The sequence below is a fragment of the Echinops telfairi genome, unplaced genomic scaffold, assembly GCF_000313985.2.
Source record: "Echinops telfairi isolate 266 unplaced genomic scaffold, ASM31398v2 ScPeMD7_3;HRSCAF=10, whole genome shotgun sequence".
In the NCBI taxonomy this organism is placed as follows: Eukaryota; Metazoa; Chordata; class Mammalia; order Afrosoricida; family Tenrecidae; genus Echinops; species Echinops telfairi.
In genome coordinates this window covers 22,494,383-22,511,739 of record NW_022103899.1, presented here as the reverse complement: position 1 = coordinate 22,511,739, position 17,357 = coordinate 22,494,383, and the positions used below count along the sequence as shown (strand labels likewise).

At 45.1% G+C, this 17,357-nt stretch overlaps 1 protein-coding gene across 2 annotated transcripts in view; it reads left to right on the top strand.

Moving 5' to 3' along the window:
• Positions 1 to 16,224, top strand: part of ANKRD44 (ankyrin repeat domain 44) — a 225,414-nt gene extending 209,190 nt beyond the window's left edge. Inside the window, exons 21-27 of one of the 2 annotated variants that reach the window (XM_045294783.1) lie at positions 867 to 954; positions 1,966 to 2,049; positions 3,990 to 4,135; positions 4,783 to 4,865; positions 7,751 to 7,833; positions 9,308 to 9,399; positions 13,266 to 16,224. In XM_045294783.1, coding sequence (XP_045150718.1) covers positions 867 to 954; positions 1,966 to 2,049; positions 3,990 to 4,135; positions 4,783 to 4,865; positions 7,751 to 7,833; positions 9,308 to 9,399; positions 13,266 to 13,324 — 635 coding nt within the window. In that variant the 3' untranslated portion in view covers positions 13,325 to 16,224. Of the gene's footprint in view, positions 1 to 866; positions 955 to 1,965; positions 2,050 to 3,989; positions 4,136 to 4,782; positions 4,866 to 7,750; positions 7,834 to 9,307; positions 9,400 to 11,868 lie in introns of both variants that reach the window. The other variant, XM_045294779.1, reaches the window with a different exon arrangement.
• Positions 16,225 to 17,357: the final 1,133 nt, after the last annotated feature.

The window sequence follows — 17,357 nt, the reverse complement described above, 5'->3', positions numbered from 1 at the left end:
GTAAGTTGCCCAAGATCACATAACAAGTCAAGAGACAGACGGGGGCTTAGTGCATTCAAAACTTTGTTGATGTGGAAATTACCGTCCACTTTATTGAAAAGAATTCATCATTCATTCATTCAAAAGATGTTTGCTTGGCGCCTACGGTATTCCAGGCACTGTGAGCGGGCCATTTACAACATTGAAAGTTCTTTTGCCTGAACTGTGTCGGACACTGCTTGCTATCAGTGTCCTCCTCTATGTTAAGCAGCAGAACGCACCAGAGTCGTGACTGTTGAGCTGATGACGACTCGTAGAAACCCTGAAGAACAGGCTAGAACCTCCGCCCATAGAGCTTCCAACGCTGTTTTACGGAAGCAGACTGCCACATCTTTCTCCTGTGGAGCAGCTCTTGCATCTGAACCACTGACCTTTGAGTGAGTGGGCAAGCCATTGACCGTTATGCCAGCAGGGCCCCTCAGCTGGCCAGGGTGCATACTTGTAAGTAAAGCTGCTTGTACAGGTGAAAGTAAATATGGAAACACTGAGGCATGCCTCTGCCAGGCACTTTCTTTTTCATCTATTAAGGGCTAAGAATGATTAGGAATCGATGCTGCTTGCAAATGTGGCCTCTTTTCTCTCCCTCCACCGGACCGTGTGGCCTTCCTGCTTTTCTGTGTTTATCATGTCTCAGACCCCCGTGAGCCTAGTTAATAACACTTTGGCATTTTATATATTTTAGTCGATGAAGAATGAACATTCAGCCACTTCAGGGGAAATTCATAAGCCAGAATTGAAGACGTAAAATAACCACTAAAAATTTTAAAAAAAGGATTGATCAAAGTTTCTTTCTTAGATACTCCATAAATTCTTTTGATTCCTTGCAGGTAATGAAAGCTGTCTCGAGGTACTTTTGGAGCAAAAATGTTTTCGCACGTTTATGGGTAATCCCTTTACTCCTCTGCACTGTGCCATGTAAGTAGATGCTGGGCGTTGCTGGTGCCACTTTCGATTCTTTAACTAGCCCTGCAGAAATTGCCTTTTAGGGACGGGAAAAGCATTTCGATTACAGATAAGACCAATATAGTCCATCTTGCCACTCAAGACAAATAGCTCTGATAGCAAAGCATGGTCCCTAATGCTAATGATTTTCCGGGAGCTCTCCTCAGAGTGCCATCGTGCGGGGGCGACTCAGAGGCCCCAGGGTGCAGGGGTGGGCTAAGACACACCTTACACAAAGGTGACGAACGAGTTCTGGTTCAGACCTGCCTCACAGGTGTCTGCTGCGTGTCTGTGGCTCCTTCCACAAAGTCAGGTTAAGAGCAATAAGCCTGTGGATGATTTGAAAGACGTGGTGGGGCCAAATACACTCCATAGATCCCAATCCCCCCTTCTGCATCCTTTGGTGGCCCTTTTTAGTAAATGGGATTTTTTTTCTCACGTCCCATCCTATCAGCCCTTGTTCAACACACTCCGTGTTTGACCTGTGGCAGCTGAAGCCACTGCTTATAGCTTAGCGAGCTCAGTAACTGTAAATCAGTAACTTCCATGGCCAGCCTGCGAAGCAAGGTCACCTGGAATCTGTGGTCACCTGACACCTGCCAGCTCAGGTTCACTGAGGTTCACGGTCCGCCCGAGGAACAAAGGTCCAGGGTTGCTCATCTTTGCACTGCCCCCAGGCTTCTCCTAAAGCCCGTTCGTTCTATTGGAAATGTTCCTGGAGGCTGTGGTTGGAAATGGGAAGGACTCCTGTCTTTCATAGTCCCAGAACCCCTGCATGGCCCCTGGACTATGGTCTGCAGTCAGCCTGGGTTTCTAAAGAGCAGTGGCAATGGAATCAATGGACCACAGATGTTATGCCTCAGAGTTTTTAAAATGCATCAGCTGGTTATATATACTGTGTGCATAGGACCGCAGGATGGGAGGGGATAGATACATTTTTAACAAAGGGGAGTTTTTTAAACTTACAATCCGCTTTCATTTTAGAATAAATGATCATGAGAGCTGTGCGTCCCTGCTCCTCGGGACCATCGATTCCAGCATTGTCAGCTGTAGAGATGACAAAGGACGGTGAGTGAGCCCAAGGTAGCAGAGCTGTTTCTTGAGGAATCCTAGCCTTTGCTTTGTGGCTGCCGCCTCGCCACATGTGCAGCTAATAGTCTTTTCATTGAAAAAGTAAGTATGGCTTTGAAACGAAGGATTGCAAAGGGTGTAAAATTAAGGGGCCTTTCCCTCTTGGCCCAGAATTCCTAGCTTCAAACGTTTTCTGTTTCATAAAAGAAAGAGAGCATGAGATCAGAGTCCTCCATAGAGGCAAGGATGGCAGGACTTCGTCTTACATGCTCTGGGCCTATTGTCAGACGAAGGGCTTCACGCTTGGTTAAGTGGAGGGACAGTGGAAAAGAAGAAGACTCCCAGAGAGATGGATTGGCAGCAGGGGCTGCAACCATGGGCTCGGGCATAGAACGATTGTGAGGAGGCCACAGGACCGGGCAGTGTGTCATTCTACTGTGCAGAGGGTCACTGTGGGTCAGAGCTGACTCAATGGCACCTAACGACAACAACAACAAACTCATCTTAGTACAAGGGAGCTTCAGAAATTCATGGACAAATGGAAGGAAAATGTAATGGAATTTTTCCACGAATGTTTGAAGCCCCACACCTCCTATCTATGCAAATGTATTTTCATAGAAGGGGGAACATCTTATGCAGTGCACTGCACTGCTCTTAATTGGTCTTAGACCAAACATATAGATGTACCACATTCTTCTTAAAACTGTATATTGCTCCACTGAATGGATATACTACAGTTTCATCAGCCTGCCTTTTATTGAACATTTAGGTTGTTTTTAATACGTTGCTATTGAAATAGTGGGTGCAGTGACCATTCTCATACATGTGACTGTATATCTGGGAGAGAGCCCTAGAAGTGACATTACCACCTACCAGTTGCCATCTGGTTGATTCTGATTCATGGCAGCCTGCGTGTGTTAGAGGAGAACTGTGCTGAATGGCTGATTTTATCCAAGTAGATAGACTACCAGGCCTTTCTCTCAAGTCGGATCTGGGTAAACTTGAACCTCCAACCATTTGGGTAGTTACTGTGTAGGTTCATTGCATCAACCAGGAGCGACAGTAGTGAAATTGCCTGATCCACGTTGAATAGTTTTTCACCTTCATAGCTAATGACTGATTATCTTCTCAAGGAAATCAAGCATCCACATTAGGTGATATGGGTTTCCTGTTTTTAAACATGCAAACAGTCAGTTATCTATAAATTAAAGGCTTAACTTCTGAGGGGTTTCTAATTGAAGGTATTAGAGATGAGTAGGGAGTCACTGGTGAAGATTGCAGGCTTATCCTGATGAAAATGCTCTGAAGGAAAGGATCTGGTGTATGCATATTGTGCGAGGTAAAAAGGTCTAGGAACCAGTACTAGACATGGCAAGCAGCGCGGAGAAAAAATCGAAGCGCGGGTTGGTTAGCTGAAGATAGGAGAAACTGAAATTGTCTATCACAGAAATACTTTTTTTAATCAGAAAAATAAAGATGTCCAGATGATAGAGATGGCAAGGAGTTCCTTGTCCAGTGCAAACAATTAGCGCACTTAGTGGCTAACCAGAATGTTAGAGGGCCAAACTCACCCACAGGGACCGTGGAAGAAAGGCCTGGTGATCTATTTTTTTTTTAAATCTGCCATTGAAAGCTACTCTGATGCACCTGATGTCACCATGAATCCAGTCAACTGGGCAACAAACAGCTGCTTTCAGAGATGCCTAATCTAGGATCAGGGCCAGCATATATGCATCCACACATCCCCCGACTCTAGAGGGCACCATTCACACAGGGATACCTTGGCGTTCAAGCCGTGTGGCCTCAGTGGGATTTTTGATCATTATCCCTATACACCAAGCTGTGGTAAATGCCCAGGACCACCCCCTGCCCGTGATGCTGAGAGAAGGAGCACCGCAATGAAAGGAAACTAAAATGCGCCGGTTTTCCATCCTAAGGACCCCCCTCCACGCAGCAGCCTTTGCTGACCACGTGGAGTGCCTGCAGCTGCTTTTGAGACACAACGCGCCAGTGAACGCGGCGGACAATTCGGGGAGAACGGCACTGATGACGGCAGCCGAGCACGGGCAGGCGGGCGCTGTGGGTAGGTACCCGTGCGGACTTGGCAGTTGTACCCACCCCAGAATCTAAGCTGCGTGGAATCTAGAAATGCAATGTTGTTCGCTTGGTAGGAAAACCAACTCCCGGGGACCCCGCAGGACAGAGTAGAACTGCCCATGGGGTTTCCACGGCGGTGAGTCCTCCGGAGGCCAACTGGCCGAGCTTTCTCTCACGGAACAGCCGATGGAATCACACCGTTTCCCTTTCAGTTCGCAGCCAAGTGCTTATGTAACTCCTCTTGGTGTTGCCCACCGACGACGGCCGCTGGCAGGTCCACACAGGCCACCTGACTGAGTGCTCAGTTATCTTCACTCTCCTGTTACTGGATTATTGGTGGGCCTTGTGAAAATGAACCAACCTTTCTACAGTGAAATCTCTCAGTCTTGACAAAGCAAAGCATCATTTTAAGTGGCTATAATGAGGACAGAGTTAACGCCCTCATGCTTTATTTTGATGTACCAAATATGGCAATAAACTGCTCCCTAAAAAAGAAAAACACACAACGGAATATGATTCATGTAAGCTGTACATATTGAAAGATACTGTTTTGGAATCATATTTTCATAATGCATAATGTGATTAATACCTGGTCCAAGTAACTAACCCTTTGTTGTTGTTGTTTTCCTTTAGATATTTTGGTGAACAGTGCCCAGGCTGACCTGACTGTACAGGATAAGGACTTGAATACACCCTTACATTTGGCTAGTAGTAAAGTATGTAAAGGAATTTAAAACGCTGTTGGTTGATGTTGTTTGAATAGTAATACCTCTTAAGTAAGGTCTGTTTATGTCAAAGGTGTGGCTCGTGGCCCTTCATGAAGTGATACATATCCCAAGATGTTGCTGCCTAGGAAGAGACTGGAAAGCCACAGACGCACCCAGGGCCCCGTGCCGGTGTGCCTTCTAAGACACGGGCCCGAGGGACTCTTTGCTGCGGTCCGTCTTGGACTGTCTTTGGAGCTACTGCCAGGTTGCAGTGCTATTTTGATTTCAAACACAAGTTCCCTAAAAACCCACTGCCATCACCTCATTTTTGACTCATACCCTCCCGATACAGGACCTCTGGGTCTGTGAATCTTTATGGGAGCAAATAACCTTATTTATCCTTTTTCCCCTGTGAAACAGCTGGTGGTTTTGAACTGCTGACCTTGCACTTAGTAATTCAACACTTAACCAACAGTGCCACCAATGAAACCAAACCAAACTCACTACCATAGAGCCATCAATGGGCCCAGGCATGGGAACAATTGTGAGGATGGCACAGCACCAGGCAGCGTTTCGTTCTGTTGTGCCCAAGACCACTGTGGGTCACAGCTGACTCAATGGCGCCCAACAACAGCAGCAAGGATAGAGCCAGTGCTGATGCACGGTGACCCTCGAGGAGCGGGTGTAACTGCCCCTGTGGGTTTACGAGACAGCGACTCATTTGGGGAGTAGAAAGCCTCTTGTTTCTCCCAAGGAGCGGCTGGTGGTTTCAAACTGCTGACTTTGATGATAGAAGCCCAACACTTAACCACTAAGCTACCAGGGCTCCTTAAACACAGGTTAGGACCTTAATAGTCTTCTAAAACAAGACAGTTTCACTTTCTTTTTCTTCTTCCATTTGAAGACATTAGAATAACATAACAACAACAAGGTCTACTCGAGGCAAATGAATGCAGCCATAGGCATTTCTACCTGCCTGCTTCCCCCCCCACCACCAGGTATAGAGTTCAATGCTAAAAATGCACTTCTTTATAGCAGTGTGGTCATGTAACTCAAGGTTCCTGCTTCCATAAAGCCGACATGATATGTAAACATAGGATTTTGCAAAAATGAGATCCTGCTGATCTATCACCTGCTTTAGTCATGAAACAGCACATCGTGGATCTCTTCCTTGAGATGGTGACTCTTAGGAGGTTTTACAAGATGTGTGGCATTCTGCTTTGGGAATGTGTCGTTATTTATTTGCTCACTAGCTACTCTTAAAAATAGAGCTTATTTCGAAAGATCATCTACTATGACTAATGCCTATTGCAGATAATTTTTTTTTAAATCTTGATCGTTCTTTTAAAATAGATTTCTAGGCATGGAATTATTGGGTCTAAGTATAGAAACTAGAGGGCCCTGTTGGCATAGGCAAAAGATGAGGCCTTTTACTCCCAGCAAGGGTTGTAGTCTTAGCAACCTCCTGGGGCAGTTCTACTCTGTCCTTAGGGCCGTTGGAGGCAGTGAGAAGGATATAGACATTTACAAATCAAGTTGCCCTCTTTTAAGTTACAACCATTTATGCTCCCTCAGCAGTGTATCCAGAGGAGATGTCTACAGTTATAATTAAGCTGTAATTGAGGGTCTCCCTTAAATGTCGCCCTGTTGGCAGAGGCCAGTTGACAGACAGCAGTGCGATGGTGTAGTTCAGTATCGTTGGGGTAGTAAGAGCTATCAGAGTCACAAGAGGTCTCAGCCATTCCTTGCCCCAGTTGTACTTTCTCACCTCATTCTTCGGAACCACACAGAGGGCTGGGTTTCGGCAGTTTCACATCAAGGTTTATCTTCGTGCCTTGCTTTTCAAATTTAATGTGCAAAGCAATCACCTGAGGATCGTGCGAAAAGGTGACTCTCCGTTTAGTTACGTCTTGGGGACAGCCAGAGAGTGTATTCCTAACCAGCTCCTGGGACAGCCACTCTGTGGACCACATATTGAACAGCTAGCACTTAGCTGTAGTCCTATAATAGGGCAGTCTGAAGTCTATCAATAGAGACCATCCTGGATGGGAGGGAAGGAAAGAACAGGCTTTCCTGAGCGGTCTCTCCCTACGTAAGGCCGTCAAGGGTGAGGAGTGATAGCATGATGGGGAATAAGCAGTTTAAGGACAGTTAGATCACTGAGGGAGATAGTCTCGTAGGACTTGGGGGAGGAATTGGGACTTTCCACAGGTTTGAAGATAATGGGGAAGGATTTAGAGCAGCAGTTTGCAGCCTGTGGGTCATGACCCCTTTGGGAGTCGAACGACCCTTTCATAGGGACCGCCTAAGACCATCAGAAAACACATAAATATTTCACAATATATAATTACCTATTGTTTTATGATTAATCACTATGCTTTAATTATGTTTAATTATGTTCAATTTGTAGCAATGAAAATACGTCCTGCATATCAGATATTTACATGACGATTCATAACAGTAGCAAAATTAAAGTTTTGAAGTAGCAACGAAAATCATTTTGTGGTTGGGGGTCACCCCGACAGGCGGAACTGTTTAAAGGGTTGCAGCATGAGGCAGGGCGAGCACCACTGATTTGGAGGATACTCTTAGTTTTAGCCGCAATGCCATCTGCTTCAGCTCCCAGTGACATTCATGGTAACCGCTGCCTTAGAAACAGTGATATTTTAGATCTAAGTCTAGTGTGGTCTGACCATAAACACTTCATCAGAATCTGAGAGTTTACGTGACCCTTTAACCACTTGTGTTGTAAAAGAAAAAACGCACTTGAAAAATAGCCTCACAGAATGTTTTCCGGCCAAGGAAATCCGTTTTCCAGTGAAAGCATAATGGCGTCATTTATTTTTTTATTTCCAGGAACTCGCCTGTGTCTTATCGCTCTTTTTCTTTATTAGGGTCATGAAAAATGTGCCTTGTTAATACTTGACAAGATACAAGATGAGAGCCTTATTAATGCAAAAAACAACGCACTGCAGACGTAAGTGTCCATGTCTAAAGTCTGATGCAAACCCAGATGCGGGCATTGATGCAACAGCCCTTCAGAGCTGCTCTGCCCCAGCTGTGCGGGGACCCGGGACCCGGCGGGGAAAGACCCGCTCCTGGCCCCCATTCATGAAGCCTAAGCTCCTGTCCATGCCTGCTGACCAAGCTCTGGCCCTCCTGGGTCATCATCCTTCACCTGTTATGCCACCATACGCTTTTGCGAGGCCTGTTTTATGTACTGAGATTTCTAGCATACTATTATAAATGTAATGGGCTGTTAGAAAATTATATGGGCTGCCATATTTGGGGAAACTGTATAAATGTACCGAGGGGTTTCAAAAAGACTATGGAACAAAATACCGTTATCTTTTAGGTCCATGAACTTATTGAAGCCTCCTTATATTATTAGCATGATGCACTCGGGGGCTTCTAAAATTTTATGGGGAAATGGAATTCAATGATAGTGGAATTTTCCAACAGACTCTTTGCAGTCCCCTTAACTTTCTTCCCGGGAAATGACAGTTTTGAAAAACAAGCTCCCCACATACCCTTGAAAAGTTTCCAAGCCATTTGTCCTCAATGCATGTTAATATAATTCAGTGTGACTCTCAGTGCGCAAGACCTAAAAGCTGCTTCCATTTCTAGTTTAAGAAATTATCTATGCATTTGTTTTAAGGGCAGAGAAATATTAGGGCTTTTATTTTATTAATTTTTAAAAATAGGACTTTTATTTATTTTTTAATCATTTTATTGGGGGCTCATACAACTCTTATCACAATCCATACATATGTCAGTTGTGTAAAGCGCATTCACACATTCGTTGCCCTCGTCATTCTCAAAACATTTGCTTTCCGCTTGGGCTCTTGGAATCAGCTCATTTTTCTTTTCTTTTTTCTTTTTACCCAAAATAGGGCTTTTTTTTTTTTTTTTCCTATTTAAAAGTCCAAAACCTTATAAAGCAGCATTTGCTGAATTTGACATTATTCTTTAAGGTTTTATAAATTTAGTAAAACTATCTGGATGCACTTAGTAATAGTAAGGCTTTGAGCTGATTTATGGAAGCAATATTGATGCAAGTCATATGATTTGTGGGAAACATTGAATCAAATGCCATAATCGACACTATGGGTGGGGGCAGAGGGCATATGGTGAACTTTACACAAAACACACCTGAGCTTGAGTGCTTCCTCTGCCTTCAACTATACTGTCAGTGAAGGTGCTTAAAAGGCAGATTATCTGTAAAACCTGCAGAGGAATCTGGGCCAACCTTGAAAGCACTGTTGGATCATTAACACCTGGAAAAGGTCTGGTCCACAAGTGTCTTTTTTGGTGTGTTTTTTTAAGTGAAATAGTTGGATTCTATTTATAGATCCGTAAGCCCTTTGTCTGTGAAGGATGTGGGTTAATAACAGTGGCACGTGCTCGGGCAAACATGCATCGCAGCTGATGCTTGGTGTCATGTTTTATAGCCCTCTCCATATTGCTGCACGCAACGGCTTGAAGATGGTCGTTGAGGAGTTGCTAGCCAAAGGGGCCTGTGTTCTTGCTGTCGATGAAAATGGTAAGTGGCAAAGATCACCAGTCACCCCAAATACCTCCCCTGTACTGGCGGATGCCCACGTAAGATGAGAAAGCTAGGTGCCAGTCGAAAAGGCAGTGAGAATCCTCTCCGCTTTGGAAGCTCCACGAGTGTAAGGAATCAAACGAGGCTGATCTGTCCTGTCTGTCTTTTTGTAAAACACGGAGTCCACCTACCTGTAGCCCACCAGTGCTGTCCACTTTGCATGTCGTGTCAATCGTTGGTCTCTCACTCTTCGGCGTGGTAGCTTAAAATGTATAAGACACACCCACAACATGTTGCCAGTCAAAATTCTAACTGCATACACTGAAGAGTTAGGGAGTACCCATGTCATTAGTGCATGCTTTAGGGCGCAAATAAAAACTCTGGTCATTGATTTTATTTCCGTTCATTCTGAGATCAAACCAATTAGTATGATTATTTTAGTGGCTAGATCCAGAACACATGTTCCCAGTGTGGAAATGTAGAGAACAAGAGTAAAATTTCTGAATGAATATCCAGGCTTGAATGCTTCTCCTCATCTGCATAATGTCCCCCTCCTAATTGAATGAACTTTTAGCAGAAGCTTTCTATTCTGCTTCCTAAGAAGTTATGAAAGCTAATGAACAGTGGAAATGTATTACACGACCAGTTCAAGCGCAATGCCTATTAACCCTTGGGAGCAAAAGAGGAACTGCTGGATATTTATGAGTACATTTTTTTAATGTGGCATTGATGGTCGCAATTCATGAGTCATTATGATAAAATGTATTAACGTAACTCAACTGCTTATTACAGGTATTGGAGTTAGCAGCTCGTCCCTATTTCTCAGAAGTAAGCAGCCGTACTGACATCATTAGCGAACTCTTACTAGCTTTTGGTTTTACAGCCCATTTTTCCCTAGCATGTGTCCTGCTCTATTCCCAAGAGCAGCCCATCTCGATGATTCCATCTCCTTGGTCTCCCTACCTCCTTTTCCCCCACGCTCTTTATCATCACAGGATACTTCAGGGTTGGCATGCAGGGACCCACACTTTTCTCCGAAATCACCAACAAAGACCAGAGTCCACTCATTTTGCCCTTCCCAGCTACACCTGTGCTGCAGCTGAGGCCTGCCCGGCTGAGCGCATCCTTAGTAGTGAGCGCCCTGGCCAGGGGTGCTGTGATGGGGCCTGAAGGCCTGGGACTCAGCATGGAACTCAGAGCCCTCAAGTCTGCCATGTGGAATGCAGTGTGAAGACACTTGCTCCCTCTTGTTTGTTCTCAGTCCAGGATAAAAAAAGAAGAATCTGTTAACAGTGTAAAAAAACAACAGCAACAAAAACACATCAATGCTGACAATAAAACACTGCGTTTTCTTAAGCCGCTTCTTTAGAGTGATTTCCCGAGTGGCTTGTTGTCCTAGGAGGAGCTTTAGCAGCCAGGAGTCTCAAAGGTTAGATAAGGGCCATGATTAAATGACTCCACTCCTCAGAGCACCCGAAGTAGCTATGGAGCCAGTTTTTCCTGGGGAACGGCCACCCGGGCTGTCTGTAAAGGGTGACACAGCCCATACCAGGGCATGCCTACCAACTTCTCCACATGTTACAGGGAGCATTTCAAGGCTCTTGGTGATGTGGCTCATCAAACAGTAGTTCTGTTAATTCTTTCCTAAAAGATAGTACATTTCAAACCACAGGTCCCCAGTGCCTCCCTCTGCCTGGTCTACTCAAGCCATTCCATTCTTCTGCAGCCAGTTAACCGACGGCTACGAGGGGGTGTCAAGGAGTCTGTGGAAATTTCCACTGCCTCTCACTTTCAGCTTTCCACGGGCTCTTTGGAGAGATGCTTCATGGTACTTTATAGAGAGATAGATGGCCGCTCTCTGGCCGTCTCATTCAACAGAGAAAGCGAGAGCAGTATGCACCAGGACGCGTGTCGGCCCCTCGGTCGCCAGCAAAATGTTACATAACGTATATTCGAAGTTGTACAAGGGCACCAGTCATTTGGGCAGACATCTAAGTCAAAATATCGTTTCTAATCTGACATGTGATTGCCTACACTTGAAAAGTCATTGTTCTCAGAATGAGAGCCCTTCCTGTGGGCCCCGGCCAAGGCTCATGATGTGTGTGCGCTCACGAGTGGAAGCATTCTCCCTAGTTGTCCTGTGCGTGTTCCTGTGTGTGATCATGCCCTGCCTCCTCGTGTTTCTGTTCCATAGATAAAGGCTGGAACCCTGCCTAACTTCAGATAATATAGTGCTTGCTATCATCATGTGAGCCGAACAACAAACACCTCCCTAAACCATCTCCTCTCCCTGTCTAGCCTTACCCCCAGCATGACGTGTACAAAGTAACCCCTCCTCTTGCCTGGCATGATGTTAACTTGCCATACATCTCTGCTTGTGGGGTCAAACGAGATGTACTGTGGAATGCTCACGCCGCCTCTGGATGCCCCGGTACTAACCACTGCCTTGTCTGCGTTTACGCCCAGGTCAGACCCCGGCCCTGGCTTGTGCTCCTAACAAAGACGTGGCTGACTGCCTGGCCCTCATTTTGGCTACCATGATGCCTTTTTCTCCTTCCAGTACAATGACGGCTGTCAACTTCATTTGTTTTAAAAAAGACCATTTGAGCAGAACAACCCTCTCCAATCTGGGCAGCATGGTCAGTCTGTGCAGTAACAACGTAGGCCCGGAGGATGGGTTCAACGAAAATGATTCCGATTCGGAGACATTTTGACTTTGGACTGTAGAAACGTTTCTTTGATCCACCGTGTTGGAGGAAGGGACCGAAGCTTGAATTTCAAGATTCTGTAGTGGCCAAGTATTATGGGGGCCCAAGCGTCCTTCTAGAGGCCTGTAAAGAAGGAATTAACCCCACCAAAGGGAGGCAGCTATGCGGCGGAGGGAAGTATTCACACAGAGGGGCCCTGCTTTTGCTTCTTCCCCCCCCCCCCAAGTTTCCTAAGATTTAAGGTACTTCTGTGTAAGTCTACCTCTCGTTTTGAATACGGGACGAAAAAGGATTTCGTTCTTTTTCCTTTGGGGAGGGTGCCACAGGGAGGGAGCTGTTCTCTATACGGGATTTTTGGTCTTGTTTTTCTTGTGCTCACTCAGCAGTGGGCTCTCAGAAGTCTGTCAGTGTGCCGTTCATGGCCCCTGGGAGGGGAAGGAAGGGTTGGATAGAAATGCCTCAGATCTCTCCTCACTCAGATGTTTACTTCATCACTAGATGCCAAAGGTAAAGGTATTCATCTCCAGAAATAATGCCTGTAATCATCTGCTTTTTAAGGGAGCCTGATTATTTATATCCTGCTCTTGTCCGGTTCATGTACAACATAATAAGCCCTTAAATATCCAGAACTACTTTCCAAGGATGAATTTTAAGAATTGAAATGGCTTCTTTTTTTAAAAATTAAAACACACACACACACACACACACAAGTAGGGCACCCAGTCCTCCCTATAGCAAGCTTGTGACTCATTTGGCCCCCGTGATTGAATCCAAGTCTCTCCATTTACTAACATTTTAGGTGAACATGGCATTGTACCAAAACTTTTGAGACAGTATGCAAAATTAAAATGGAACTACCTTTATAAGTTCATCCTTACCTAAATATACTAACGTTATGAAGACATCAGCACCATCGCATGTTTCATCAGCTCTGTGATGAGGCCATTTCACGTAGGGTGAAGCAAGAGCAGTGAGTTGAATGAGGTGCCCAGTCAAGGTCATGCCAAGGGAGTGAGAGTGCGGCTGCCAAAGGGGGCCAAGGAAAGCACACGCGGGAATAGCCGGGGGCGCTGGGGGCCATGGACGCACAGCCAGCTGCCGTGTGTGTGGCGCTGAAGTCAGCATAGTGAACACTGTGTCTGCCCTCTGCCAAAGCTTCTAGGTCAAATGGACCCCAGGCTGCACGTGGACCGGCGGTACAAAAAGAAGAATGAGACTCTAAAGTTGTGCACCTCCACGCGCACACATCCATGTGTATGTGTATAGACGTACTTCATCAGCCAGCGATACCGGAGGACCAACATGCTTCAGTGGAAAGCGGAAGATTTAAAGTTGCTGTTTGTTTGGTTTTTTTCGTCTTTGTTTTTGTTTTCCCTTCGAAGTGGAAGGAGAAATGAAGTAGCTTTGCTCTGGAGTTAAAATGCTCATCTCTTTTGTGTAACAGGCTTCGTCGTGTCTTCTGTTTCTTAAGACGCAGCTTTCTCGTTGAAGGTTAGACATTTGTAACCGATGAAGTGTTGACCGTGGTTTATTATTATTAACGTTTGGTCTTTTGCCAAACGAGGGAAATGTTCATATACTCGTGCTATTAATGTGTGTATATTTATTTGAAATGAATCAAACTCTGTTTTAATTGCCGCGTGTCGTATTTGGAATAACATGACAACAGTAACAGAAGCAGAGAAAACACACAGCCCATGGCCAGCCAGGAGTCCTGGGCCTAAGCCCGGCATGGCCACTGCTAGACTTGCCAGATGATCCCTTGGAAAAGGGATTCAAGATCAAGATGCTCACCCCCAGTCTGCATCTAGCTGAGAGATGACAAGACCTCTCAGTCTGTATGCTCTTCCCTACGATGAAAGCTGGACTATCAAAGCACATCGGTCCTGACGTAGCCCAGAAGAAAGACACAGAAATCATCCCGAGTACCCAGCGCGGAGCATCTCACCTCGCCAGCATCCCAATAGGAAACCGTGTCAAGTGTGTTGGTCCATGGACTGAGGAGACCCGTGCATGACCAGCTCGAGGGCTGATTTCCAATTGAAGAAGAGACAGGAAAGAAAGGTGGCGTGAGGCCAGTGTGTGCTGATATTTTGTAACCAGTTCCATTTTCAGCCTGGAAATTTCAATTTTATAGTGTGTGAGAGATATTTTCTAGAAACAGTGTTCTAGCACATCGGGATCAGATACAGATGCTATTATTATATTTTTCATCTAACTGTACAGGACTTTACTCCGACTCTTTTAATACTCTGAATTTAATGGAAACCTAGGCTGCGCTCTTCACAGATGAAAAACTTTGTTCAAAGGACTTACCGAATTGGTATCTATGTCACTGAATTTCCTTTGAAAATGGCCCACCTTGTGCTTTGACCCCGCAGTGGTGTGTGCCCCTCCCCAGCCCTCTGCCCTCACTGTTTGCTTTTAGTGGACAGATTGCTAACAAGCAATAATGACTTTCCCTTTGACCAACACACTGCAAAGGTTGAAGAAACGTGATCTACTGTGGTGACTGGAACCCTTGCTCGGGTAGCATTTTAAGACAGGAAGTAAAATGCCTGCTTCAATGGTGAAACCGCGGTAGCCTTTCTTTCCCTGTAGAGTTGCAGAGAGCACAGGGCTGTGGCAGCCAGGAACGCAGGGACCGATCATGCGACATTGTCTCCACGGAGACGCAGTCTGACTTTGCCCCAGCTCTGTTGCTCATCGGAGGAGGACAAAGGAACAAAATGAGATCATAGAGCCAACGAACGGTTCACTGAAGGGCTCTGTCTCTCTCCCCAAATACCAGGTGGTTCGTTGTTTGCTCGTCTGCTTGTTTTTTCCTGCCTAGAAAAAAATGAAATAAAAATGATCATTTTTGTGTTTTTCAAGGCTGACTCTTAGAGATAAAATTATGTTTTCAATATCGTTTTCTGAGGGAAAGCAAAACAGAAAACGTTATTTTAAATTGAGGTGTAGTTGTCCAATGCTGTTACTCTGAGGTGTTGCTCTGAGCCTGTATTTTAACCCGGACACAGGGATCACGGTTCACTGCACTTTCCTGGTCGCCAGTGTCTTTGGGAAATGTATTGTCATCTCCACATTGCCTGCAATCCGCTATGATTCCACAGGAACTCGCTCAGGGGATTTCTATTTCTCACAGCTGAAAGGGCAGCGTGCTATGTTGGGTACGTGGAGCAGTAGCACCGGCTCGATTTATTATTGTGGTCAGTTAGAGCAAGAACATCCGAAGGATCCGCTGCCCTCCTGACTCTGTGCTGGTGAGCAACTCCGCTTGCTTATCTGTTGCACTGGCTGAAGAACTCATCCCTTTTTTTGTCTTGTAAGATGAAGTTGGAGTGCCTTTTGATATATGTATATTCTGCAAATGTTCTTTGGAATGTTTTGTAGGTGTTTTTTTTTTCATTTGAATGTTATGAGAGCAATATAATACCCGTGGGTTTTATTTCAAACCTTCTTTGAATGTGCAAAGTGTCTTTTCCCCCTCTCACCTGCTTTGAAATGAAAGTGCAGATGCTCCAGTTTTCTCTAGGAAATATGTTTGCGTTTGCAGTGCTTAAATGCTTTCTTCTTACGAAACTACAAACCGTAGGTCAGTGTTATAGGGGAAAAGCGTTTTAAGATAGTGACAATCAGAGCGTGGGTGTGTGTCTACAATGTAATTCTATGTAGTTCTTAGGCAGTGATCTGAAACTTCAATGCAAATATCTTTTGTTTGGTAGTTTGTCTACATCTGTTAGGCTTTCGCATGTGCAATATAGCTTTGCAAAGCACGAGGATACAGATCTGGTGCCAGTGTTCTGTTTTGCATAACATTTGTAACAGCGTCAGATATCGTTTGATAATTTCAGCGGGATTTTGTCTCTAACGCTTTCTTAAGCGGACTGAAGTTGAATGATGCAGGTCAGTGTCATGAGTGTAAAAATGAGGAACGTGACTTTTAGTTACGTGAATGACTTTGAACCAATTGGATCTTCTCAAGCACAGTTTATAATACTTTTGCAACTACTGAATGCTCTGTTAACACAATGAAGTATTTACCTGTAATATCCTATGGAAATGCATTCAGATGGTTATTTTTACAAATAAAACGGTACAGATATTGTTGTAATCCGTGTTTTGTGTTTATTTTTCCACATGATGCTAAATTAAATCTGGGCTTCCCCAAGAGCTAAGTTAACTTGAAATTTTGAAAACATATAAGCAAGATAGACATATATCTTCAGATTTACTATTTCTGTTTATATCATAATTAGGGGGGGCAGTGAAACATGACAGCAGTGGGTTTGGGATGGCACCCCTCCCCAGCTTTTTCCATAAAGGATTTGAGTAATAAAGCTCTATGTGGAAAAATTAGGACAAGGGGGGAAAAAGACTCAAATATGTGTGCTGTAAAACTCAATACAATTCGGTATCACTGAACTTGCGTGTGCCCTGAGCTTCCTTGCAGTCAAGGAACGAGGACACAGGTGATCAGTGATTCAGTTCACGTTCGCCAGGAAGGACACCACCAGGGCCCTCAAAATGGTAAGGTCACCATGCCCACTGTGGCCACCACCGCTTCAGCTGCTCCCCAGCAGCACAGGAACCCCCTCGTGGCACGTTCCTTAAACGTTTCACCACCTTTCCGGCATCTGTTTCCACATCCAAAAGTTATCCCCTTGGGTAGTTACCGGAGGCAGTAGGAACCAATTGATAAATGATGGGATTTCCAACGGAAAGAGATTTGGGGTGGGGTCTCCCAAGTCCCGTAATTCATAGAATGTTAGCAGTTCTCACATACTGCCACGTTTTTTGGTGGAGAAACCAAGTCCCAGAGAATTTCTGTCAGTTGCCCAAATTTGCATAGCTCATGGCCTGAAGATACAACCTGTGCTTCTAGGTACTCTCTCTTCTAGGCAATGCTGCCATGTGATTTTCTTCTTTCTTTCTCCCCACAAAGGTCCAGGGAGGCTTTTCGCTTTGCCCTGTCCTCTCGTCTTATTGTACGAATCTGAACGCCATTTAACTTTGAAATCGAAAAGTATGGGTGATGGATACTCCATCTACGTGCTTCCAGTCGTTTAGTGCATATTGGATATATTCGTTATCTGTTGCGCAACATATTCTTTCAAAATGTGGTGGCTCTATATTGGAGCTTAAATTCTGAGCCCTGAATTTGCCAGGGACTGAGGCTATCACCGAGTTTCTAACCGCAGGTCTGTAGTTTTGAGCCCACCAGCCACTCCCCTGGACAAAGATGAG